The following is a 23,692-nucleotide window of genomic DNA, read 5'->3' as shown; positions in this document are numbered from 1 at the left end:
AGATTTAAATGAAGAAAACTGGGTGTAATTTTCAGGTGACCCGCCATTTATTGAAGTTGTTTGACAACATAGCAGACCTTCGCTTCAAGGACTCAGACGAGGCCGGAGAAGAGGATGAAGATGGAGCGGCAGTTGCTATTGGGATGTACAGCCGGGAGAGAGAATATGTTTCTTTCTCAGAGCCATGTGTCTGTGAAGGACAGGTAAATTATACAGCTATAAACAAAACTTAGATATAAATATATATACATGTCTATCAATTTATATAACCTTTTGTTCTCCCAGGCAGAGTGTTGGTTAAATGCCCTGGAGAGCAACATGCGCTGTACAGTCAGGAAAGAAATACAGGAGGCTGTTGGTGCCTATGAGGACAAACCGCGAGATCAGTGGCTTTTTGATTATCCTGCACAGGTTTGTGTTTTTGCATATTTGTAGATTTTGAAACACAGATTGGTTCTCTTTCATTAAAAACAGATGTGGATTTGAGTAAAGAAATTATGGTTGAAAAGATTCCTCATTTGATATTTGAAGCCATACCTATACTGACCAATGTCAGCATAAGAAGATTAAATAATTGATAAAGGGGGTTGACAGCTTGAGGCAGTCATGATTTATGTGCCATACACTTTTTTATTTTCAGCAGCCACTCCTGCAAAATTTGAGCCATGAATGAATGAGTTTTAAAATCCCCACAAATGTTGTATAATAGCTTATTATTTTAACATAATATTTTCCAAATATGAGTGTTTTACATTCACAAAACAAAAGTCCTGGATCAGGTGTCACACTGAGTCTGGTACATGGAGCAGTGTTATTCCACCTAATCCAAGTCAGTTTTTTTTGTATTTTGTAGCCCATGTGTCTTGAAAACATAGAGTTTAATAGTTCGATATAATTCGCTGTTATTTCTGAAGTGTCCTATCAAGTAAGCCTAATACAAACTAAATAAGTGATGTTATTTTTTCATAATCCATGTTTGACTTAAAGTTAAATCTAAATGTTTTTTAAAAGTCTGATATGTAACTCCCTGAAATCTACAGACACCATGTCAAATTGAGTTTTTGATTTAGCAATAATTTGATCATACAAAACAGTCTCTAATTCAAAAAACTCTTACTCCTCTTCTTTATCCTTCATACAGACTGTTTAAATCTCCTTACATGCTAGACATGATCTTGTAGTATTTAATTTTATACCTGGACTGTTTGTAATTAATAAAAAACACAACCCAAATTCATACAATAACAATTGTTTTTAGTGCAGGACATTTGCATCTGAGAAGACCTGGGCTCAGTAAGAACTGTCTATAAATATTTCCTATTTTAGGAACTTAATTTTTTCTATAATCCTCTGATTTGTCAAATGAATTAATTCTAAGTAATGTAAAAAATTTCCCATTAAATTTCATTTTACTGCTGCAACTAAATTAAGCATATCCTGTTATGCAATAAGCCCTTATAATCTTAAAAGCAAATTTCCATAGAAAAATTATTTATCAAACATAACCCATAATAAAAAATTTATAATCCTTGCAATTTGTGTAGAAGTAACTGTATCCTCAATTTGTGCTTTTTGCACACATTTGACAAGTTTAGTTCTATTCAGTATGTTCTATGCAACATTAAACAATGTTAAAAAATGTAGCAACCGTTGTTTTGTATGTAGGTTTTCAAGCCACAGGTTCATTTGCAAACCCATTCCTTGACCAGACCTTTATTAAAAGTTAGAGAAGTAAGACCCTATTGTTGCATGTTCTGTTTTCTTTTTTCCCATAAATAGGTATCATTAACTGGTAGTCAGGTGTGGTGGGCCACAGATGTGGGTATTGCCTTTGAGAGGGTGGAGGAAGGATTTGAGACAGCTCTCAAAGACTACAACAAAAAACAGGTAGGGTGAGAATGTCCGAATTTTTTCATACTGGTGGGTCTACAAAGAGGCACTTCTAATAAGTGATTTTTGTCAATTTCAAGATCACACAGCTCAACTCACTGATCCACATGTTGCTTGGGGATTTAAGTCCTGGAGACAGACAAAAAATAATGACCATCTGCACCATTGATGTTCATGCTCGAGATGTGGTTGGCAGTCTCATCACTCAAAAGGTATCTGAAACACCTTATTTGAATGATAGACATAAGAGTTATTGGAGTCTACTGTTGGTTTTACTGTGTTCACCTGTTAGGTGACGAACGGACAGGCATTCGCATGGCTGTCTCAGTTACGGCATCGCTGGGATGAAGAAACAGGACACTGTTGTGTCAACATTTGTGACGCCCAGTTCCAGTTCAGCTATGAGTACCTGGGAAACACAAACAGACTGGTTATCACCCCACTTACTGATAGGTAGTAAGCCTCTGTTGTAAGCTCCACTCATGATATTCTCATACCTAATGATATTTATTTTATAGAGAGTAGATTTTAAACCTGAAGGAGGTATTAATAATGGACTCGCACTGCAGGCTTATTAAAAAGTAGAGTCCACATTGAAATACATATTGCCTTGAAATAGATAAGTGTTCTTGTTTTTCCTACAATGCCTTGCAAAAGTAGTCATATGTTCCAAACCTTTTTCACATTTATCATGATGCAACCATATATCTTTATGTATTTTATAGGTATTTTGTGAGATAGACCTGAAAAAGAAGAGCATAACAAATTTTAGGGGGGTATGTCTTTAAATCCTTTGCAAATTTAGCTAGTTAAATCTTTACCAATTAACTGCTCAAACTCGAGCATTTTGGGTAGAAAGCAGCAGAGAACATACATTTTAAAGTCTTGCCTGATATACTCAGTTATATTTTGGTCTGGACTTTGACTGGACCAATCTATCATGCTTCATTTTGCCCTTGCTGTTTATATAGCTGTTGTCCTGCCGGACGATAAACCTTAACCCCAGTCTCAAGTTTTTCCTTTTCTATCCATGTTAACAATAGCTCTCACCAGCTTCTTTCTCCATTTGTTCATCACATTAAATATTAAAAATAAAATTGTTGTCTAACATGACAACATGTGAAAAAGCCTAAGTGGTATAATTACTTTTGCAAGTTAATATAGGTACATTTTTCTACTATGATTAATATCGATAAATATTCAATACTTTTATTGTAATGTGGTTAAAATCCACATTGTTACGATCCTGGATTTTGACTTTGCTTTCTGTATCAATTTTAAATCTCAACACCACCACAATAAGGTGTTACATAACCCTGACCCAGTCCCTCCATCTGACTATGAGTGGCGCCCCATCAGGCCCGGCTGGCACCGGTAAAACAGAGACAACTAAAGATCTGGGACGCTCCCTTGGTATCATGGTGTATGTGTTCAACTGTTCAGAGCAAATGGACTATAAGGTATCATAAACATCAAACATGTTCTTCCCAATTTCTGTTGTGCCAGTTTTTCCTTCATTTTTTAAAAATGAGTGATGCTATGTATTCTGCATCTTTCTCCTTTCTGTGTCCTCAGTCCATAGGTAATATTTATAAGGGTCTGGCTCAAACAGGAGTGTGGGGCTGCTTTGATGAATTCAACAGGATCTCAGTGGATGTCCTGTCTGTGGTAGCTGTGCAGGTCAAGACTATTCAAGATGCTGTGCGCAACAAAAAACAGAGGTATGCATGTATCTATCACGGGTGTGTTGTATTTTTTTATTGGCTTTGTAATGTTGGGGGGGGGGTTTGCCCACATTAATTAATTTATTCTTGCAGGTTTCAGTTTCTGGGTGAGGAAATTGAACTGAAACCAACAGTGGGGATCTTCATCACTCTGAACCCAGGCTACGCTGGAAGGGCAGAACTCCCAGAAAACCTTAAGGCTCTGTTCAGGTCTGATATCAAGATAAATAGAGGCTTTCAGTGCAAAGGTTCATATATACCAGAAATTTCTTATCTCTTGCCTAATTGCCCAAAATTCAGGCCCTGTGCAATGGTCATCCCAGACTTTGAACTGATCTGTGAAATCATGCTGGTGGCTGAAGGGTTCATTGATGCACGTCTGCTGGCACGCAAGTTCATCAGTCTCTATACTCTGTGCAAAGAGCTGTTGTCAAAACAGGTATGCACATAAAAACATATAAAATTCCCTGACCTAAAATTTATTTGAAAAATGGTTTGGCATGCTCTTAAAAAGTTGTATGTGAAGATTATTTTATGACTGATTGTCATTATTTACGTTTTAGGTTGGGGGTTTAATCTAATTTATCAGCTATCAGCTTAACAACTGTAGTAAATCCTGGTACATGTTGTGTTTATATTCCAACTCTTTCTGTTTCCCCGTTTGATAAACTAAAATAAAGAAAGAGCAAGTTACTCTGAATACTATTATCACTGTTATCCATTGTCAGAGTTTTACTTATCTTTTGTGTTTACACATTTGAATATAGACTTATCAGACTGACATAATAAAATACACCTGTTAGTATGCTAATTGTTAATTGTGTTTGACTTACACAGCCTATATTTCCTTATTTTTTTAGGATCATTATGATTGGGGTTTAAGAGCTATAAAATCAGTCCTGGTTGTAGCTGGGTCCCTGAAGCGTGAGGAACGTAACAGACCTGAAGAACAAGTGAGCCTCACTTCTGTTTCTGACTGAAACAGCTGCTTTAATTTACATAGTGATATGTTTTTTTCAGGTGTTTTACCCTTTGCTGACAAATTCAAGCTTCAACACTTTTTCTTCAGGTGCTGATGCGAGCTCTGAGGGACTTTAACCTGCCGAAGATAGTGACAAGTGATGTGCCCATATTCCTTGGGCTGATCAGTGACTTGTTTCCTCAGTTGGATGTGCCCAGGAAGAAAGATCCCACTCTGGAAAACGCTGTTCGTCAGTCAGTCAGTGAGCTGCGTCTCCAAGCTGAGGAAAATTTTATCCTTAAGGTTTGCAGTTGTACCGTACTCTTTCCACTTTTGATGGAATGACTGAATAGAGGTTGGTGATACATTCATTGTATGAGATATGTTTTAAACCAACTCTGTGCTGCAATTTTCTCCACAATGTTGACCTCAACTTAAAAATAAATGAGTTTTTAATGTAATAAAATGTGAAAATGGAGAGTGGGATGCACTACACATACAAACACACGCACATATGTGTATATATACACACACTGTCAAGTAAAATGTAAAAAATTTAAGATGTTAACATTTACTTTCACTTTGAAGTTATATTGGACTATGTTTGTTTAACTGTATAAAGTGCTGCAATTAATATTTGCAGGTTTATGTGTGCTCAGGTGACTCAGTTGGAGGAGCTGCTTGCTGTCAGGCATTCTGTATTTGTCGTGGGTGGGCCTGGAACTGGAAAAAGTCAGGTTAATAACCTCATCAATGGCAATAAAAACAAAACAAAATTTTTGTTTTCATTTTTAAAGACTTTTTCAGTGTTTTAACCTACCTAGTACATAATCAACATTTTTGTTGACATATGTTATTTTATTAAATTAACTGTGACGGTAGAGTTGTTTTCTTTGTGTTTGTCATTTTTGGCTTTTGTTTTTTGTTTATTTTGCAGATCTTGAAGACCCTCCACAGGACATATTCTATCATGAAGAAGAAGTCAGTATGGACTGATATCAACCCCAAAGCTGTAACCACAGATGAGTTGTTTGGATATCTGCATCCTGCTACCAGAGAGTGGAAAGATGGTGAGAGGCTTAAACACTTTTTACAAAGAGTTTTATAAACATAGATCATAGTCAAAATAAACAGAGATCCCGTTAAATTTGAGTTATTCCAGTTCATAGCATATTTAATTCTTAAACCTTGTTTGAGAATTACTGAAACATGATATAAACATTAGGGGTTTTTGTTGTTTGATAGTTAATAGATTTTGCTCCATATTAAACTCATTATTTCTTTCATTAGGTCTTTTCTCCAACACCATGAGAGAGTTGACCTCAGTGACCCAAGATGGACCAAAATGGATTGTTTTAGATGGGGACATTGATCCCATGTGGATCGAGTCACTCAACACAGTTATGGATGACAATAAAGTGAGACATCATTCCTTGTTAATTAATACAAAGTTTTTTATTTTAGTGTTTTGCTACAATATATGTTTACAGTAGTTAGAGAAAGCCACATTTTACATTTTAGGCATATTTTTATTTATATTTCATTCCAAGTCACTGAATTGGGATGTTGTTCTTTCAGCATATATTGTATACTTATACTTCCAGTCCTCTTACTCTTCAGGTTCTGACTCTTGCCAGTAATGAACGGATAAGTTTGTCTTCCTCCATGCGTCTGCTCTTTGAGATCTCCCATCTGAGGGCGGCTACCCCAGCCACAGTGTCCAGGGCAGGAATACTCTTCGTCAACCCACAGGACCTTGGCTGGAGCTCGTAAGACTCCAGGGATAACCCTAAACTCACACCATAAAGTATTTATTAGTTGTTCTTCAGTCTTTTGGTTTTTGATTTATACATCGCATTTCGCAGGTATGTGGCAAGTTGGATAGATACCCGACAGGTCCAATCAGAGCGAGCCAACCTCACCATTTTGTTTGATAAGTATGTGCCTTACTGCTTGGAGCAAGTCCGCTGTAACCTGAAAACCATCACCCCCATTCCAGAAAACAGCATGGTACAGGTTGGTCTTCTCAATAATTCCAAGTCAGAGGCTCTTTTGTGTTGCCCCTTCAAGTACACTGTAACATCTCTATATTTTGGTCAATCAGACTCTCTGCTCCTTGCTGGACTGCCTGTTGACAGAGAACAACACTCCACCAGACTCCCCCCGAGAACTGTATGAGATCTACTTTGTTTTCGCCTGTGTCTGGGCCTTCGGAGGCGCTCTCTTTCAGGATCATGTGTGTAGTGATCAAGTAATCACATGATCATGAACTGACATTAATACACATTATTAAACCACTTCACACAATTGTGTTTCAATTATATCCATTACAGCTGAATGATTACCGCACTGAGTTCAGCCGCTGGTGGTCTAAAGAGATGAGAGCTGTAAAGTTTCCTTCTCAAGGCTCAGTCTTTGACTATTACATTGATTCTGAGACGAAAAAGTTTACACCTTGGAGTGAGAAAATGGTGCTATTTGAGCTGGAACCTGATGTCCCATTGCAGGTTTGTGATTGTGATTACAAATATTCTACATGTGAATGTCAGAGTCATTGATTTAGGGTAACATGTAACATATATTTTCAGACAGTGCTGGTTCACACCCCAGAAACAATCTGTCTAACGTACTTCATGGACTTGCTGCTACAAAAAGGAAAACCTGTCATGTTGGTGGGCAACGCAGGCGTGGGCAAAACCATTCTTGTGTCTGATAAAGTCACCAAACTAAAAGAAGACTTCATGGTGGCAAAAGTGCCCTTCAATTATTACACCACATCAGCCATGCTACAACGTAAGAACCGCTACAAAACTAGAAATGGTTATAAGACAATACTGGATTATCAAACTGAAACCAAGAATGGACGTATGATGAGTTTAGAAGGATTACAGTGCCTTGCAGAAGTATTCAAACTCCCTAAATATTTGTCTTGTTAGCTACAGACTTCAATGTATGTTAATTGATTTTTATGCGGTAGTCTATTAAGAATTACCGCATAATTGTGACATAGAAAAATTATACACAGTTTTCACGTATGCACATTATAGAGCCACTTTTTGCTGCAATTACAGCTGTCAGTCGGATTTTATGGAGTATAGTATCTGTGACCATTAAGTTTCAATCCTTATTAAAAAACTTTAATAAGCTGAATGTTCAGTGTTGAAGTCGAACCTTCTCCTCTGTCATAAGTCTTTTGTTCCTTGTAACATGTTTTCTTCCAGGACTGATCTAAAGGTAGCTCCTTTCAGATTCCTATCACATTTGGCCAACTTCCCTATTCTGTGTTGCCATGGTGATTGTGACTGTCAGGATGATGTACACTTGTGTGACCAGAGTACCTTCTTCTTAATGCTTGCTTTGTCCCCTAGATGGCCTGCTGCAAACTCTATGTGAAACTACCTTTTTTTCAACATCTCTTTTATTTGCTAGTCTTCCAAAAAGTCCACTATTTGTTTGTTTAGTCCACAACAAATAGTGAACTGTTAGCAGATCCTCCCACATTAATTGTGAATCTCTGCCATTCCTCCAGTTACAACAATCCCCTTAGCTGCTTTTTAAAAACATAATCATTTGGTTGCACTGGATTTTGTTCAGGATTATCAAAATAAAAAGGTTTTGAAAACATTGCAGGCCACACTTTTAGATCTTAAATGTGTAAAAGAAATTGAAAGATGTGATTTTATTTCCAGTTGAAAGTTATGTAATACTTTGTGTTGGTCAATCACATAAAATCCCAGAAAATATATTACAGTTTATGGTTGGAATGTGACAAATGTTGCAGCTCATTCCCTTCAGATGTTAGTGGCTAAATTGTGATATGTACCAAATGATGGCTTATTTTCTAAGTCTCTCCATGTCCTTCAGGTGTTCTGGAGAAACCTTTGGAGAAAAAAGCTGGTCGTAAATTTGCTCCTCCTACCGCTAAGAGGCTCATCTACTTCATAGATGACCTCAACATGCCTGAGGTGGATGCATATGGGACTGTTCAACCACATACACTCATTCGCCAGCATCTTGACTATAGTCACTGGTAAATATTGCAAGACAGTCAAAGAGCACCACTGTTTAAATTTATAGCTACAGTTCACTCCAGCATCTTACCTAGAGTGTGGTGGTTTATCTAAATCTAAATCACTGAAATTTCTTAGGTATGACAGACAGAGGTTGGTCCTGAAGGAAATACACAACTGCCAGTATATCACCTGTATGAACCCTACAGCTGGAAGCTTCTCTATCAACCCCAGATTGCAGGTACAGTCAGTCATAGACTTTATTGAATCCTTTACTCACCATAATTTACTTGCGCCATTATATTGGCAGTTTGAAGGATTTTAGTTGAAAAAGTAAAAAAATTGCAATAGTAGTAACAAAAATATGTTTTTTTCTTTTCCAGAGACATTTTGCAGTGTTTGCAGTACACTTCCCTGGTGCTGATGCATTGGCTACCATCTTCTCCAGCATCCTATCAGCTCACTTCCTTCAAGGAGGATTCAGCTTTGGAGTCTCTCGCTCAGTTGGAACTCTCATTCAGGTTCACACCTACAGCTTCATAGCAACATTTGTCTACTTATTCATTTGGACATGTTTCAGTAGACAAATCTTTAGATTATTTTTGTTGTTGTTTTCTAATCTAGGCAGCTATCTGTCTTCATCAAAAGATTAGCCAGAACTTCCTCCCAACAGCCATACGCTTCCATTATATCTTCAACTTGAGAGACCTCTCCAATATATTCCAGGTAGAAAATAATGTACACCGTCATTTCATCCTCTACCAAATCTGTAAAAATTAAGAAAAAACAAACACCTGGAGATTTAGATTGCTCAGTTGATCATTCAGCAAAGTTAGGACTTTTATTAAATGTAATCTGATGTTTTTCCCATGATTTCTTGGTGCATAGGGTATCCTCTTTGCCCTGCCAGAATGTATCCGTTATCCCATGGACCTGGTCCATCTGTGGCTCCATGAGAGCTCCAGAGTCTACTCTGACAAGCTAATGGAGGAGAAGGATGTTGAACTCTTTAATAAAATATTGCTGGACACTGGGAAAAGATACTTTGAGGTAAGGGCGAATGCTTTTATCTTTATATTAAGATTTCTGCATAGTCATAAAATATTCTGGAAATTTAGGTATTTTCAAAGATAAGAAAACAGACTATGAAAAATATATTTCTATTTCCACACTTGAGTCTTACTCTTACTGTCATTTCTTCTCAGGGAATAGATGACTCCATGTTTATCCATCAGCCTTTGGTGTACTCTCACTTTTTCCAGGGAGTAGGAGAGCCACGTTATCACCAGGTATGACATTATTCACTCATGTATGTCATAAAACTCATAGCCTCTTCAATGAGGTAGTTTTTAACAAACTCCTAAGCAAGAACAGTTTGCCATCACTCTGAGATCTTGAGGCTAAAATTATGTCGTCATGTCCCTCCTTAGAATAGTTGCATCATAATTTGCTAACTGAATAATTTTCTCTTTAAAAGATTAATTAACTGCTGTTGTTTTTCTGAATGTTGCTGGTGTGGCACCAGCACAGCGGATCTTTAAGCAACTTTGTTGTTTTCTCGATTGTCAGGCTTCAGACTGGGAGAAACTTCAGAAGACACTGGCTGATGCTTTGGAGCATTATAACGAGCTTCATGCCGTCATGGACCTAGTACTGTTTGAAGAAGCGATCCAACATATGTAAGAAATCTGTGCAGACTCCTGTTTGTCAACTTTAGCTATGGATCTATACCAGCCAGGCAATTAGTGTTCAATTCTTCTGTTTTGATTCAGTTGTCGGATCAGTCGCATCCTGGAGGCCCCTTATGGTAACGCCCTTCTGGTGGGGGTAGGAGGCAGCGGAAAGCAGAGTCTGTGTCGACTGGCTGCATTTCTTAGCTCACTGGAGGTCTTTCAGATCACACTACGTAAAGGATATGGCATAAATGACCTGAAGGTGAACACACCAAATACAAAACACATCAAAGTCTGTCACCCATTTTTGAGCATCTTTTCTTACAACCATATATCAGAAAGTAACAATATATTTCATTGTCTTTCTTACTTTTATTATCTATGTTTGAACAATCTGCAGAGTGATATAGCTGCTTTGTATATAAAAGTGGGAGTGAAAAACATTGGAACGGTATTCTTACATACTGATGCCCAGATTCCAGATGAACGCTTCCTGGTGCTCATCAATGACATGCTGGCATCAGGTTTGTTTACTGTTCTTTTAAGGCACCAAGGTTGTCAAATGTGATCAGCTATATTTGGGTTTTTAGCCTAGTGATTATTTTTTGTAATGTTCAGCATAGCAAGGTTCTTTAAGTAAGGCTAGAAGGTAAAACAAAATTTTAAAAAACCTCAGAACTGGACCATTTTTTGATAGCTATAAACAATTTTATGATTTTTGATTCAGACAACTCTGTTGATCAAAGCAGGTTATTTATTTTATGTTTTAGGCAATAATAGAAAAAATTGATTCTTTGCATATATATGTGTGTTTCAGGAGACATTCCTGACTTGTTCAACGATGAGGAAGTGGATATGATTGTAGCATCGATCCGCATGGAGCTAAGAGGATTAGGACTCACAGACAGCAGAGACAATTGCTGGATCTTCTTTATTGAGCGAATAAGAAGACAGCTTAAGGTCTAAAATCTCATCCATTAAATTTAATTACTTCACATCTCACAAGTTCTTGCTTACTCTTCTTTAACTAATGTTTTAACGTCATTTTTGTTCTTCAGGTGGTCTTATGTTTCTCACCAGTTGGATTCACGTTACGTACACGTGCGCGGAAGTTTCCGGCTCTGGTTAACTGCACTGCAATCGATTGGTTTCACCCCTGGCCCCAACTTGCTCTGCAGTCTGTCAGTACTACATTCATAGATAAGATACCAGGACTGGAGGTGAGAACGTATTAAAATACAGAAATACCTACGAAAAGTAGTAATAACAAATGACCTTTTTTACATTTCGTTAAACTACAATGAGTAAAATCAGAATTAATTAGTGGGATTTTATATGGTTGGCCAACACATTATTGTGCATAAAGGTACAAATATCTACAAAGTGAGAAACACTCTTGTCTTCAAGCCCCATAAGTCAATATTTAAAAACCCTCTAATTATAATAATGACTACAAGAAATTTGGAAGACACCAACTAGGACTGCCATTTAGTTTATTCCCTCTGTCGTCCCATCCCCACAGCATGAAATTGCCATCATCAGGTGGTTGTGATGTTTTAGCTCTCCTTCACTGGCAACATTTAATCTTAGTTTCTCTCATATGAGTAGAGAATTGCTTTCTACATATTGCTGTCCCCTTCATGATTTGTGGCTAAACTGTATATGAAACCTAATGTAACTTTAATTCAACAATAGCTTTCTTCCTACCATTCTTCGGATTTTCATTTTTAGTTGTGCTGTATTTTTATGCTGGTTTGTGACCTAAAAAAACAACATAGAACAAACTGAAATGTTTTGGTTGCTATATGTAAATATGTGAGAAAATTCAAGAGGCGTACCTTTGCAAAATATAGTAGCCTTTATAATAACAATTTTAATAGTGGAAGGGTTGTATGCTCATATTTTTTGTAGATTTTGGCAAACCAAAACATAATTTAGGATTCGTACTGTTTGTAGTTATTTTCTCAATCTATTCCCATGCTCATTCTGCACAGCCTGAAATAAGGGTCTCCATTAGTGACTTCATCTCCTACGCTCATACGAGTGTCAATGAGGTGAGAATAACAGCAAAGCTCATTAGAGATGATCAATCTTCATATCTTTTTACGAGCGTGATTTACTGGTTGGTTCTTTAAAAGGTGAGTGTTAAGTACCAGCAGAATGAGAAGCACTTCAACTACACCACTCCAAAGAGTTTCCTCGAGTTCATGAAGCTGTACGACAGCCTGCTGGGGAAGAAACGCAGGGAGCTGTCCCAGAAAATGGACAGGTTAGAGAATGGACTACAGAAACTCAAGAATACTGCGTCACAGGTCAGAAAATGTGCATGATACAGAGAAAATACTAAAATATGTTATCTGCTCCTTTTTAATTGTTTAAAGTACTTATGTTTGCTAGGTGGAGGATCTCAAGGCAAAGTTAGCAGTGCAGGAAGTGGAGCTGTGGCAAAGAAACTCAGATATTGAAGCTCTGATTGCCAAGATAGGACAACAGACTGACAAACTTAACCAAGAGAGAGCTGTGGCTGATGCTGAGGAGCAAAAGGTATATAATGTGTAACATAATGGTCTTTATGACCTTTCAAGCTGTTTCCCAGTTATTGTGAATTGTATTTATTCTTCTTTAATACTTTGCCACCAGCTAATTATTGTTAGTACAACACAGTATAAGGTTTATTTAATATCACTTTTTTCTCTAAAAAAGTAAAAACATTTAACATTTGCTACAATTTAAATTTGATGAGTTGCACCAGATTATATGTCGCTACTTCATCTCTGCAGTGAAAGGGAAGCAGTTAAGGGGAAGCAGAGTGGCACTGTATATAATCTGTAATTTTTCATAATTATTTAGGTGGAAGCAATTCAAGCTAGTGTGACAAAGCAGCAACAGGAGACAGAGGACGACTTGGCCAAAGCTGAACCCGCTCTACAAGCAGCTAACACAGCTCTTAACACACTCAATAGGGTAGTAAATCCAAATAAACCCTGCTTACGTCACTCTGTAATTGATGCATTTATCAAATGTCATGTTGTTTATAAATTATTTGATGTCTTTCAGTTTAAAAATGCAAAAGATGAAGTCACAAGCATATGTGTTCTTGTATATCTGTGTGATCCAGTTGAATCTGACAGAGCTCAGGACGTTTCCCAACCCTCCAGCTATTGTCACCAACGTCTCGGCAGCTGTTCTGGTCCTGCTGTCCCCTCAGGGCCGAATCCCCAAAGACCGCAGCTGGAAGGCCTCCAAGACGGTTATGAGCAAGGTGAAGCATTACGTGATGTTCATCAAGCCAAAACATATAAGAGGGCATCAGGTGGCAGTTACTAAATTTTGAGCCTCCTTCATATTGTCAGTTTCCTCATGAGCCTCATTAAGTCAGATAAAAAATAGCACATGCAGGAATCAGAGTAGAATTTGTGCAAAGCTCTGTTGTTGTTCTGATCCGCAAAAGCCTTTGCTGTCCAGATTGATGACTTCCTGCAGGCTTTGGTGAACTTTGACAAAGAGCACATCCCTGAGGCCACTGTGAGGTGTGTAAGAGACGACTACCTCAAAGACCCAGAGTTCAACCCAGAGTTTGTGCGACAGAAATCCTCAGCCGCTGCTGGCCTCTGTGCCTGGGTGATCAACATCATCCACTTCCATGAGGTGCACACAGAAACCCCAGCTGCAACAAATATTTCCTTTCACCCAAGCTAAGTGAAAGGTGATGGGTTTGAGTTGTTATTGACAGATGTGCTTCTCCCTAAATTTTGTGCTGCCTTGGACAGATCTTTGTAAGTGCATCGTCTTCTCCATTTTATTTTTTATTCACGGTGAAGATAATTGTGTTTGAGATTTGTTTTACTCAATAAGATATGAAGTATGTGTGTTTATCTAGGTATCCTGTGAGGTGGAGATGAAGAGGATGTGTCTTTCTCAGGCTAATGCCGATTTAGTAGAAGCTGCTGAGAAACTAGAAGTCATCAGGAAAAAACTTTCAGTGAGTTCCTTTCTTTTTTTTCTTGTTTTTTTGACTCATGTTTAAATGTTGGGCTAACTAAACCATAACAAAAATATTCAAGCACAATTTAGTTTTATTTGCAGAAATGCAGCATATTTTTACTTGGTTCCTTATTTTCTATACCATACAAGTTTTTTGGTGTCCCCATCAGAGAAATAAGACTTTGCCCATGCTTCTTTCCAAACACTCTTAGTCAGACCGGATGGAGAGCTGTGAACATAAATCATACATATACTTTATTTCTCATCTGATCAGATCATCTTTGCTACATGGCTTATGGTGTTTCTTCTGATTCTTGTCTAAGAATGTCTTCCAGGTATATTAATGCTAACACCAAGTTTCACACAGGATGACTCTATTTACTGATTATGTGACTTATGAATGTAGTGCTTTACACTATGTCTTATTTTGATATAGCATATTCTAATTGAATACATCATGCACCACTATTCGCTCATTTTTATTTGTGAAATATTAAAGCTTATGTTATATATCACTGTATATTGGTCGATATAAAATCCCTTTAAAGCACTTCAATATTTTCTGGCTGTAAGTTGACAAAACGATTATTTAAAATCTTTTGAATACTTTAGTAAGGGACTACATATTTTGCCATATTAAAATATGTAAGATAAATATTTTTGGCTGTAGGAGCTGGATGGTAACTTGGAAACACTGACAACAGCTTTTGAGAAAGCCACAGCAGAGAAACTACGTTTTCAAGAAGAGGTGAACCGCACCAACAAGACAATAGAGCTGGCAAATCGGCTTGTCAAGGGGTTAGAGGTGGGCACACATCTAATAACATCCATGCATATTGAATATGAAACAGACATTTTAATAATGAATACTCATGTCATTCTAAAGCTATACAGTTTGAGTACGAATATTCATAAAGTTTGGTTTATACTTTTGTGTTTGTGTTCCAGAGTGAGAATGTGCGCTGGGCCCACTCAGTGGCTCAGTATCACGAACAGGAGGAAACCCTCTGTGGGGACGTCCTGCTAACTGCAGCTTTCATCTCCTACGCCGGCTCGTTCTCTAAAAAGTACAGGCAGGAGTTGCTGGACAACCTCTGGATGCCATTCCTGCGCAGTCAGAAGGTTCTGGGTGTCTTCTTACAAATGCTGTATGATTATAGAAAGTTAAGTCTGTGCTGTTGTCTAAACCTCCATCTTGTTTTGAATACTCACGTTTTTTATCATTTCACCAGGTACCCATCCCAATGGCAGGGGGCTTGGATCCAGTGTTGATGTTGACTGATGATGCAACAGTGGCCCAGTGGAACAATGAAGGATTACCAGGAGACAAAATGTCCACCCAGAATGCCACCATTCTCATCAACTGTAAGTAGAGGTTTAAGATGTTCTCCATCATCTGATCACAGTGAATACTTTTCTGTTTCAGTATGAATAGTGAAAATGAAGGTTGGCTTACCAGTGCTGGGACAACTCCAGGTAACATGTGCTTTGCTGCAGGTGAACGTTGGCCTCTTCTCATTGATCCTCAGCTGCAGGGTATCAAGTGGATCAAGAGTCGCTACGGCAACTCTCTGAAGGTAGTCAGTCTAGGGCAGAGAGGGTGAGTAGTTTCTTTTTTACTGTACTTAAAGTCTAGTATTTAGTGATTGATCTGTGCATCAATGACAGTTTGATTATGTGTCAACAACAATATTCTGAATTTCACTCATGTATCTTATTTACAAATTTTTTAAAATAAATAATGTGTATACAGCACCTTCGCAAAAGTATTCATGCCAGTTGAATTTTGAAAAGCATCCACGCAGCATGATGCTGCTACCACCGATTCACCATGTCAGGGTGAAACAGGGTGTTTTCAGGATGATATGTGGCATTAGTATTTCTCCATTTTGTAAGCAGGTGAACATATTTATTTTCATCTCATCTGATCAAACGTGTCTGCTGTGTCGTCTTCATGGCTGCATGGAAAACCTGTTCAAAAGACTTCCACAATGGCCTTCTTTTGTTTTCATATAATTTTTTGTTCCCTTCACAATTACGCACTGTCTTGTCCATCACCTAATATCCTAACGAAATACATTGTAGCTCGATATAAAAAAGCTTAAAGCGTATTAACCCATTTGAAAGACACTTGTAAAGGAAGTGCACAAGACTTATCATTGGTCTGTAGAGCAACATTCGACACATTTTCTTTCATTCAAAGGTGCATTTGTGCAATATTCCCTCATGATGTTCATTTATTCTTCAGGTATGTAGACGTTATTGAGCAGGCTGTGGTGGCAGGTGACACTGTGCTTATTGAAAACCTGGAGGAAACTATTGACCCAGTCATCGACCCTCTACTGGGGCGACATACAATAAAGAAGGGCAGGTAACAGACTGATACAAACGTGAGAATACATGTTTATAAGAAGCTTTAGTTTCTTTCATTTGAAAAAAAATCTCCTCTCATTTTCTCCCTTCTCTGCTGCAGCTGCATAAAGGTGGGGGACAAAGAGTGTTTCTTCCACCCAGGGTTCAGACTGATTCTTCACACGAAACTTGCCAACCCGCACTACAAACCAGAGATCCAGGCCCAGACCACCCTCATTAACTTTACAGTGACCAGAGACGGGCTGGAAGACCAGCTCCTGGCCCAGGTGGTGAACCAGGAGAGACCAGACCTCGAGCAACTGAAGGTGGGCTAAAACAGAGTCTTTTGCTTTACCATTGGCCGGTTTCAATTTTGTTTAGAAGAAACCTTTTACAGTCATTTACAATTAGTATAATCAAAGCTTCTTTTAATGAGTTTTTATTAATTTTTTTCTTCTGCAGAGTGAACTTACATTACAACAGAACATGTTTAAGATCGAACTGAAGCTCCTGGAGGATGAGCTGCTGACCAGACTCTCTGCAGCAGAGAGTAACTTTCTTGGTGACAACGTGCTGGTGGAGAAACTCGAGACAACAAAACACACTGCTGCTGAGATTGAAATGAAAGTAAATGGACAGATGTTTAGTTGATGATTCCAGAGGCTGATGTATTTAATGCAAAAGCTATTTTGTTTTGTATGTAGCATGATTGTTTTCATCCTGACTGAGGAGACGAGACAGAAAATGTTTGACTTAGGCTTGAGTCTGGCTTGTTGCTGAAGTTTGTTACCCATTTACTTTATCTGAGGTTGACAGTTTATGGCAGATGGTTGAAACTTGGAATACAATTGAGTGTTTCAACAATAACTTATTTAAAACTCTCATCCAAGCTGATATTTGGAACAAATAAATTAGGCTAACCATTTTGCTGAAAATTTAAGAAAAATGCTTAAAGGTTTAGTCCATTCCTGGAAAATAACCAATTGCCCCATAGAGCCACCTGTCCCAGTCATCAGTGATGTGAGCTTCATCCAAACATATATATCAGGTCCTTCCATGGAAATAACCATTTTTATAATCTCTAATTATACTAGTGGTCAATTATCTAGCACAAATTGTGTTAGTAGGTTGTTGATAGCTTATAAAGAGAGACTCCTTTTATTCCAGATATTACTAGGCTGTATAGATGAATATGCATGTATAACTTGCCCTACATGGATGAGAAAAAATCCAACACATTCCAATTTGGACGCAAAGTTCTTGTTTTTATTTAAACAAAAAAACAGCAGTTTTTTGTTGTATCATATTATTCCATGCTAAAATATGGTTTGAATGCATTATTGAAAGGTCAAAGTCTATCGAAGCTTACCTCTATGATGTACTGTATGCATGTAAATTTCTCAACTGTGTGCTGTTTACTTTATTTTGATAGGTGTGTTTATCTTATCTTTCTTCATGCTTTTTGAAATCCCTCTCTCTTAGGTGCTGGAAGCTAAAGTTAACGAAGTAAAAATAAATGAAGCCAGAGAGCACTATCGTCCTGTTGCAGTCAGAGCTTCTCTGCTCTACTTCATCATGAATGACCTTAACAAGATCAACCCCATGTACCAGTTCAGCCTTAAGGTAACCAGAGGGCAAGGATGGGAGTTGACTCACAGTAATAATCTAATAAATCTGATAAGATGCCTGAGAAACAGATGACTGTGGTCTGATGAAAGAACCGCAGAAACAACTGCCTCCACATGTTTTGTGTTCTCAGGCTTTCAACATTGTTTTCCACAAGGCAGTGGAGATAGCAGAGGCCTGTGAGGATGTAAAGAGCAGAGTAAACACGCTCATTGAGTGCGTTACATACTCCACCTTCAACTATATCAGCAGGGGATTGTTTGAGAGAGACAAGCTCACGTTTACAGCTCAGCTAACCTTCCAGGTGTGTATTAAAGTCCATATCAAGGAAAAAAAAAATTTTTTAACTCTCTATGTTTGTGTTTTCCTTTTCCCAGCTGCTCCTGATGAGCAAGGAGATAGATGTGCGAGAACTCGACTTCCTGCTACGCTTCAACATTGACCACAACTATGTCAGTCCCCTTGACTTCCTCTCCAATTCAGCATGGAGCGCCATCAAGGTTCACATCTGCAGACTTACTGAGCTTGTTCGTGCTGTCTGTGAATAAACCACAGCTTAATCAGCTTCATATGCTGTTGCCTGTTTGTGCCAAGGTCATGAGTTTTACTGATGAGTTTCGGGGTCTGGATCGGGACATTGAAGGTTCACCCAAGCGCTGGAAGAAGCTAGTTGAATCGGAGTGTCCAGAGAAGGAGAAGTTTCCCCAGGAATGGAAGGGAAAAAGTTCCCTTCAGAAACTGATCATGATGAGAGCCCTGAGACCAGACCGGATGACATATGCTCTTAGGTGATCTGGGTTTTACTTTTATTTTCTTGCCTTTGTGTTTTTACCTGGCTTTTTTTTTAGGTATTGCTTCGTGTTTGCATGAATATGAAATCGACGTACAGTATATGGTTCTTACTTTTTTGCATCTATTCTTAAAAGAATTAGCCTTTTGTACACTTCTTTGTTGTATATTGTAGGAACTTTGTGGAGGAGAAGCTGGGGGTTAAGTACACAGAAGGTCGAAAGTCAGAATTTGCTAAATCGTTTAGAGAAAGTGGTCCTGCCTTTCCCGTGTTTTTCATTCTCTCACCTGGAGTGGATCCACTAAAAGACGTGGAATCATTGGGTAATAAACACAAAGAAGCATGCATGCACAAATCAATTACCTACAGTGTTTTGCAAAACATAACCCACCTATTGGGGACAATAGCACTGTGTTTCTACACAGAATTGCCTGGTCATTATTTCTTTTTTTTTTTGTTCAATTTTAATCGTTAAATTTAAGGATTTTCTGTTTTTCCATGCATTAAAAGAAACATCCATGTGTGTTCCCAGGAAGAAAGCTGGGTTTCACTATAGACCTGGGAAAGCTTCACAATGTGTCTTTGGGTCAAGGACAAGAGAGTGTGGCTGAGATCGCTATGGAGAAGGCTGCCATGGAGGGTCACTGGGTCATACTGCAGGTTTGCTTGCAAGAAAATAATGGATAAAAACTGATTTTATGCATATTTATGGTTTTGGTGTTTACACTAAGCTGAGTTTTAAGTATGCTACAAATGCTGTTTAATTACAGAATATCCACCTGGTTGCTCGCTGGCTGGGCAAGCTTGAAAAGCTTCTGGAGTGCTGCTGTGAGGACAGCCATCCAGACTACAGAGTGTTTATGAGCGCAGAGCCAACATCTACTCCCCAAGAACACATTATACCACAGGTGAATTACACGCAGTAGTGTCTTTTTTTCTCTCTTCATACACTGTCTCTGAACCATTTACAGAATAATGTGCCTAAAATGCTAAATACATACATAGGTATTTAATTTTTTTTATTTTTATGTGTTGCTTAGGGCATTCTGGAAAATGCCATCAAGATCACCAATGAACCTCCTACAGGCATGCACGCCAATTTGCATGCAGCCTTGGATAACTTTGACCAGGTCAGCTTTTCTCTCTGATTTTCACAAAACATATGGATTTATAGTAATACTTTTATTAAATGTTTTCTTGTTGCATACTTTATTAATCACGACCTGGCTACTCTACAGGACATTCTGGACCAGTGCAGCCGCGAGCAGGAGTTCAAGACCATCCTTTTCTCTTTGTGCTATTTTCATGCCTGTGTGGCAGAGAGGAGAAAGTTTGGACCACAGGGTTGGAACAGAAAATATCCATTCAACACCGGAGACCTTACTATATCAGTTAATGTTCTCTATAACTACTTGGAGGCTAATGCACAGGTGCAGCACGTTTTTATTGGGATTGTTTGCGGTGGTACTTGCATTTAGTAGTTATTGAATTGAAATTATATTGACAAAGGTTCCATGGGAGGACCTGAGGTATCTGTTTGGGGAGATTATGTATGGAGGTCACATCACTGATGACTGGGACAGGCGACTCTGCAGGACTTACCTGGAAGAATATATGCAGCCCAACCAGGTTGGTTCTTAAAAATAGGCGACCACATTTGGGTGTATTCTGCTGAAGATGAAATTGACTAAGGACAGACTTGATGTTAACAGTTATATGCTTTGAGACTTTATTTTTTTTAATCATTTATATATTCCAGGCCTGATTGCTTCTGGACGACTTTCTACAGATATTGGAACCCTAAATTACACTCTTTACGAGAATATACTGATGGAGAAAGACCGACAATCAGTTACTAGGTTTATAGGCCAATTACTTTTTCACATAGAAGAAATTTTTGTTTGGACAACTTATTTCCCTTAGTCAAAATCATTATTTAGAAATTGAAATTTATATTTAGGTTAGTTCGAGACAAAATTTATAATCCGAAAACTGTAGTGAGATTTAAAAAAAAAAAGGAAGAAAGAAGAAATCTCTAAAGTGGGCAAACATTTTTTCCCACCACTTTATGGAGGCCATATTGAATGTGAATTTCCATTTCGGAAATTTGTTTCACTTTGACTCCTGATAATCAAGCTGATCAGAAGTCCATTAGCCACTATGAGGGAAATGTTAGTGCTTTGTCCAAAGCATTAATCTAAAGGGTAGTCATTTATTTATTTTATTTTATTTTATTTTTTTCAGTTTGATCGGAAACTTTCGTTGGCACCGGGTTTTGTTGTTCCCTCCAATCTGGATTATCAGGTAAGTTAAAGCAAATATTGCTAAAGCGGTTTAATTATCTTACTCTTTTGCTGCAGTGTTTATTGATTTTAAACATGTCATGAAGCAAGCTGCAATATAATGCACACACTGAACTAACCCTGAGGGCCTCACTATCTGCAAGGCATATTTCTACATTTTATATGCATGTCTCTGAAAGTATGTCAGATACATTCGCCCACTAATTGCATTTGATTCATCTCAGGGCTACCATGAATTCATAGATGAGATGCTGCCCCATGAAAGCCCAGTTCATTACGGATTGCACCCAAATGCAGAAATCGAGTTTCTCACCGTGACGTCGGATAATCTTTTTCACACTCTGCTGGAACTGCAATCTCCCGATGCTGTGATGGGAGAGGGAGCTTCACAGACGCTGGAGGAAAAGGTGGACATTATCTTTCCTAGAGCAAAAACTAAAACCAGCGAAAATATTCAACTAGTAACAAAACCAGAACTTCTCCTCAGATTCTGACAAGAATACATCAGTGAACTTAATGTCATTAACATGTTTTTCCTATGTGTTGGTGAATAAAAAATAACTTTCACTTGCAGGTGAAAACTATTTTAGATGAAATTCTGGAGAAGCTGCCAGAGGAATACAATATGTCGGACATAACATCCAAAACAGCTGAGCGGACGCCGTACATCCTAGTCTGCTTCCAGGAATGTGAGCGTATGAACATGCTCATTTTTGAGATCCGCCGCTCACTGAAGGAGCTCGACCTCGGACTCAAAGTATGTAGAAAGATGGATTAATGAACAGCAGTTTCATTATTAGACCTATTGTGTCCTAAAGTCTGCCTGATGCTAGCTTGGTTTCCCTATTTCCATGTATTTTCCATGTACTTAGTGACATAATATACGTAGTTGTTTATGTAAAGGGGGAACTGGCCATATCCTCTGAGATGGAGAAGCTGCAGACAACCTTGTTCTTTGACAACGTCCCTGATACTTGGACCAAACTGGCCTACCCTTCAACCTACGGCTTGGCTGTATGGTATGTGTTTCAGCTATATTGGAGTATTTGTGAAAGCTGTTTTAGAAGGTACCTTTAGGTACCAAGAATAATTTAGTATCATGTCTGATGCAACTCAAAAGGCTGTATGTATCGGTGACCAACACAATTTCCGATCAATCAGTGTTTATGTGTATAACCTTTTTCATTAGATTCTGTGTAAGAAAATGCTTTATGGGAGTATTGGGAGTATTCTGTGTATACAAGAGAACGCTGAGTATTAGAAAGTAAAAGTGAAAACATAAAAAAGATTAAAGAAATTAAGTAAAACTAATAAAACAAACCGCTAAAATGAGTAAATAATAAAATTTGTAACTATTTATGAAAAGGGATTTAAAAATGTGCGCCGGCGTGTGTGTGTGTGTGTGTGTGTGTGTGTGTGTGGGTGTGTGCATAGAGGCTAAAGTAAAACTGTGGTAACGTAAAATAGTAAAACATGAAATGGTAAAAAAGTTGCCTTCAAATGTGAATTACAAGATTTAAAACCTTATTTAAAAGTGTGATAGAAAGTGCAACACACTCATTATCAACAGGTACAACGATGTGATGCAGCGTTGTAAAGAGCTGGACAGCTGGACTCAGGACCTGTCTCTCCCCAGTGTGGTTTGGCTGGCTGGACTGTTCAACCCGCAGTCCTTCCTAACCGGTAACACAGGCTAGAACTTTACTGAGACACATAATAGCTTCTCTTGATTTCTACATGACTGTTTTCCCTGGAAGAACATTATCACAAGCAGATGTCTTTAACTTGTTCCCGTCTTCTAGCTGTGATGCAGTCTCTGGCACGTAAAAATGAATGGCCTCTGGATAAGGTGAACCTTACCGTAGATGTAACGAAGAAATATAAGGAAGAATTCAACCAACCTGCCAGAGAGGGTGCATATGTGTATGGGTTGTACATGGAAGGTAGATACTCTGTTTTGTACTTTCATACTGCAGCTCTGGAATAACAAAATGACCCATTTTGTGGGCTTGGATGGCATCTGTAGACTATATCCGGTGTGAAAATACCGCCTCATTCATTCATTTTCTGACTGTATCCCAGGTGCCAGGTGGGACACTCAGACTGGAGTGATAGCTGAGGCTCGCCTGAAAGAGCTGACCCCAGCCATGCCTGTGATCTCAGTCCGAGCAGTACCCAACGACCGTCAGGAGACCAGAAACATCTATGAATGTCCACTTTACAAGACCAAGATCAGAGGACCGACATATGTGTGGACTTTTAGTCTGAAAACCAGGGAGCGCCCAGCCAAGTGGGTGCTGGCCGGAGTGGCCCTGCTGCTCAGTGTCTGAATAGCTTGAGCTAATTTCCAACTACGTCTCATTTACTTATACACTACAC

General features: G+C 38.4%; 1 protein-coding gene across 1 annotated transcript in view; it reads left to right on the top strand.

Annotated features, from left to right (window-relative positions):
* LOC102235794 (dynein heavy chain 11, axonemal-like) overlaps nt 1-23,653 on the top strand; it is a 29,329-nt gene extending 5,676 nt beyond the window's left edge. The window contains exons 16-77 of the mRNA XM_023335912.1: nt 36-203; nt 286-411; nt 1,780-1,887; nt 1,971-2,102; nt 2,183-2,343; nt 3,194-3,350; nt 3,466-3,611; nt 3,708-3,824; nt 3,915-4,053; nt 4,475-4,567; nt 4,684-4,878; nt 5,235-5,312; nt 5,513-5,645; nt 5,866-5,993; nt 6,196-6,344; nt 6,441-6,591; nt 6,680-6,811; nt 6,909-7,082; nt 7,164-7,368; nt 8,440-8,605; nt 8,724-8,826; nt 8,969-9,106; nt 9,210-9,311; nt 9,474-9,635; nt 9,791-9,874; nt 10,155-10,264; nt 10,358-10,520; nt 10,659-10,782; nt 11,076-11,218; nt 11,317-11,478; nt 12,253-12,312; nt 12,397-12,570; nt 12,656-12,802; nt 13,109-13,222; nt 13,377-13,520; nt 13,724-13,906; nt 14,029-14,034; nt 14,139-14,240; nt 14,913-15,047; nt 15,191-15,364; nt 15,475-15,607; nt 15,740-15,842; nt 16,491-16,613; nt 16,716-16,920; nt 17,057-17,221; nt 18,077-18,217; nt 18,354-18,524; nt 18,598-18,720; nt 18,815-19,008; nt 19,185-19,333; nt 19,543-19,670; nt 19,781-19,918; nt 20,051-20,140; nt 20,249-20,440; nt 20,520-20,639; nt 21,255-21,314; nt 21,538-21,720; nt 21,888-22,070; nt 22,217-22,332; nt 22,884-22,996; nt 23,116-23,256; nt 23,396-23,653. Coding sequence (XP_023191680.1) covers nt 36-203; nt 286-411; nt 1,780-1,887; nt 1,971-2,102; nt 2,183-2,343; nt 3,194-3,350; nt 3,466-3,611; nt 3,708-3,824; nt 3,915-4,053; nt 4,475-4,567; nt 4,684-4,878; nt 5,235-5,312; nt 5,513-5,645; nt 5,866-5,993; nt 6,196-6,344; nt 6,441-6,591; nt 6,680-6,811; nt 6,909-7,082; nt 7,164-7,368; nt 8,440-8,605; nt 8,724-8,826; nt 8,969-9,106; nt 9,210-9,311; nt 9,474-9,635; nt 9,791-9,874; nt 10,155-10,264; nt 10,358-10,520; nt 10,659-10,782; nt 11,076-11,218; nt 11,317-11,478; nt 12,253-12,312; nt 12,397-12,570; nt 12,656-12,802; nt 13,109-13,222; nt 13,377-13,520; nt 13,724-13,906; nt 14,029-14,034; nt 14,139-14,240; nt 14,913-15,047; nt 15,191-15,364; nt 15,475-15,607; nt 15,740-15,842; nt 16,491-16,613; nt 16,716-16,920; nt 17,057-17,221; nt 18,077-18,217; nt 18,354-18,524; nt 18,598-18,720; nt 18,815-19,008; nt 19,185-19,333; nt 19,543-19,670; nt 19,781-19,918; nt 20,051-20,140; nt 20,249-20,440; nt 20,520-20,639; nt 21,255-21,314; nt 21,538-21,720; nt 21,888-22,070; nt 22,217-22,332; nt 22,884-22,996; nt 23,116-23,256; nt 23,396-23,643 — 8,607 coding nt within the window. The 3' untranslated portion in view covers nt 23,644-23,653. The remainder of the gene's footprint in view (nt 1-35; nt 204-285; nt 412-1,779; nt 1,888-1,970; nt 2,103-2,182; nt 2,344-3,193; nt 3,351-3,465; nt 3,612-3,707; nt 3,825-3,914; nt 4,054-4,474; nt 4,568-4,683; nt 4,879-5,234; nt 5,313-5,512; nt 5,646-5,865; nt 5,994-6,195; nt 6,345-6,440; nt 6,592-6,679; nt 6,812-6,908; nt 7,083-7,163; nt 7,369-8,439; nt 8,606-8,723; nt 8,827-8,968; nt 9,107-9,209; nt 9,312-9,473; nt 9,636-9,790; nt 9,875-10,154; nt 10,265-10,357; nt 10,521-10,658; nt 10,783-11,075; nt 11,219-11,316; nt 11,479-12,252; nt 12,313-12,396; nt 12,571-12,655; nt 12,803-13,108; nt 13,223-13,376; nt 13,521-13,723; nt 13,907-14,028; nt 14,035-14,138; nt 14,241-14,912; nt 15,048-15,190; nt 15,365-15,474; nt 15,608-15,739; nt 15,843-16,490; nt 16,614-16,715; nt 16,921-17,056; nt 17,222-18,076; nt 18,218-18,353; nt 18,525-18,597; nt 18,721-18,814; nt 19,009-19,184; nt 19,334-19,542; nt 19,671-19,780; nt 19,919-20,050; nt 20,141-20,248; nt 20,441-20,519; nt 20,640-21,254; nt 21,315-21,537; nt 21,721-21,887; nt 22,071-22,216; nt 22,333-22,883; nt 22,997-23,115; nt 23,257-23,395) is intronic.
* The last annotated feature ends 39 nt before the right edge of the window (nt 23,654-23,692 follow it).

Source organism: Xiphophorus maculatus, chromosome 6 (genome assembly GCF_002775205.1).
Source record: "Xiphophorus maculatus strain JP 163 A chromosome 6, X_maculatus-5.0-male, whole genome shotgun sequence".
NCBI lineage: Eukaryota > Metazoa > Chordata > Actinopteri > Cyprinodontiformes > Poeciliidae > Xiphophorus > Xiphophorus maculatus.
The sequence above is the reverse complement of the archived record's forward strand: the minus strand, read 5'-3'. Positions and strand labels throughout refer to the sequence as shown.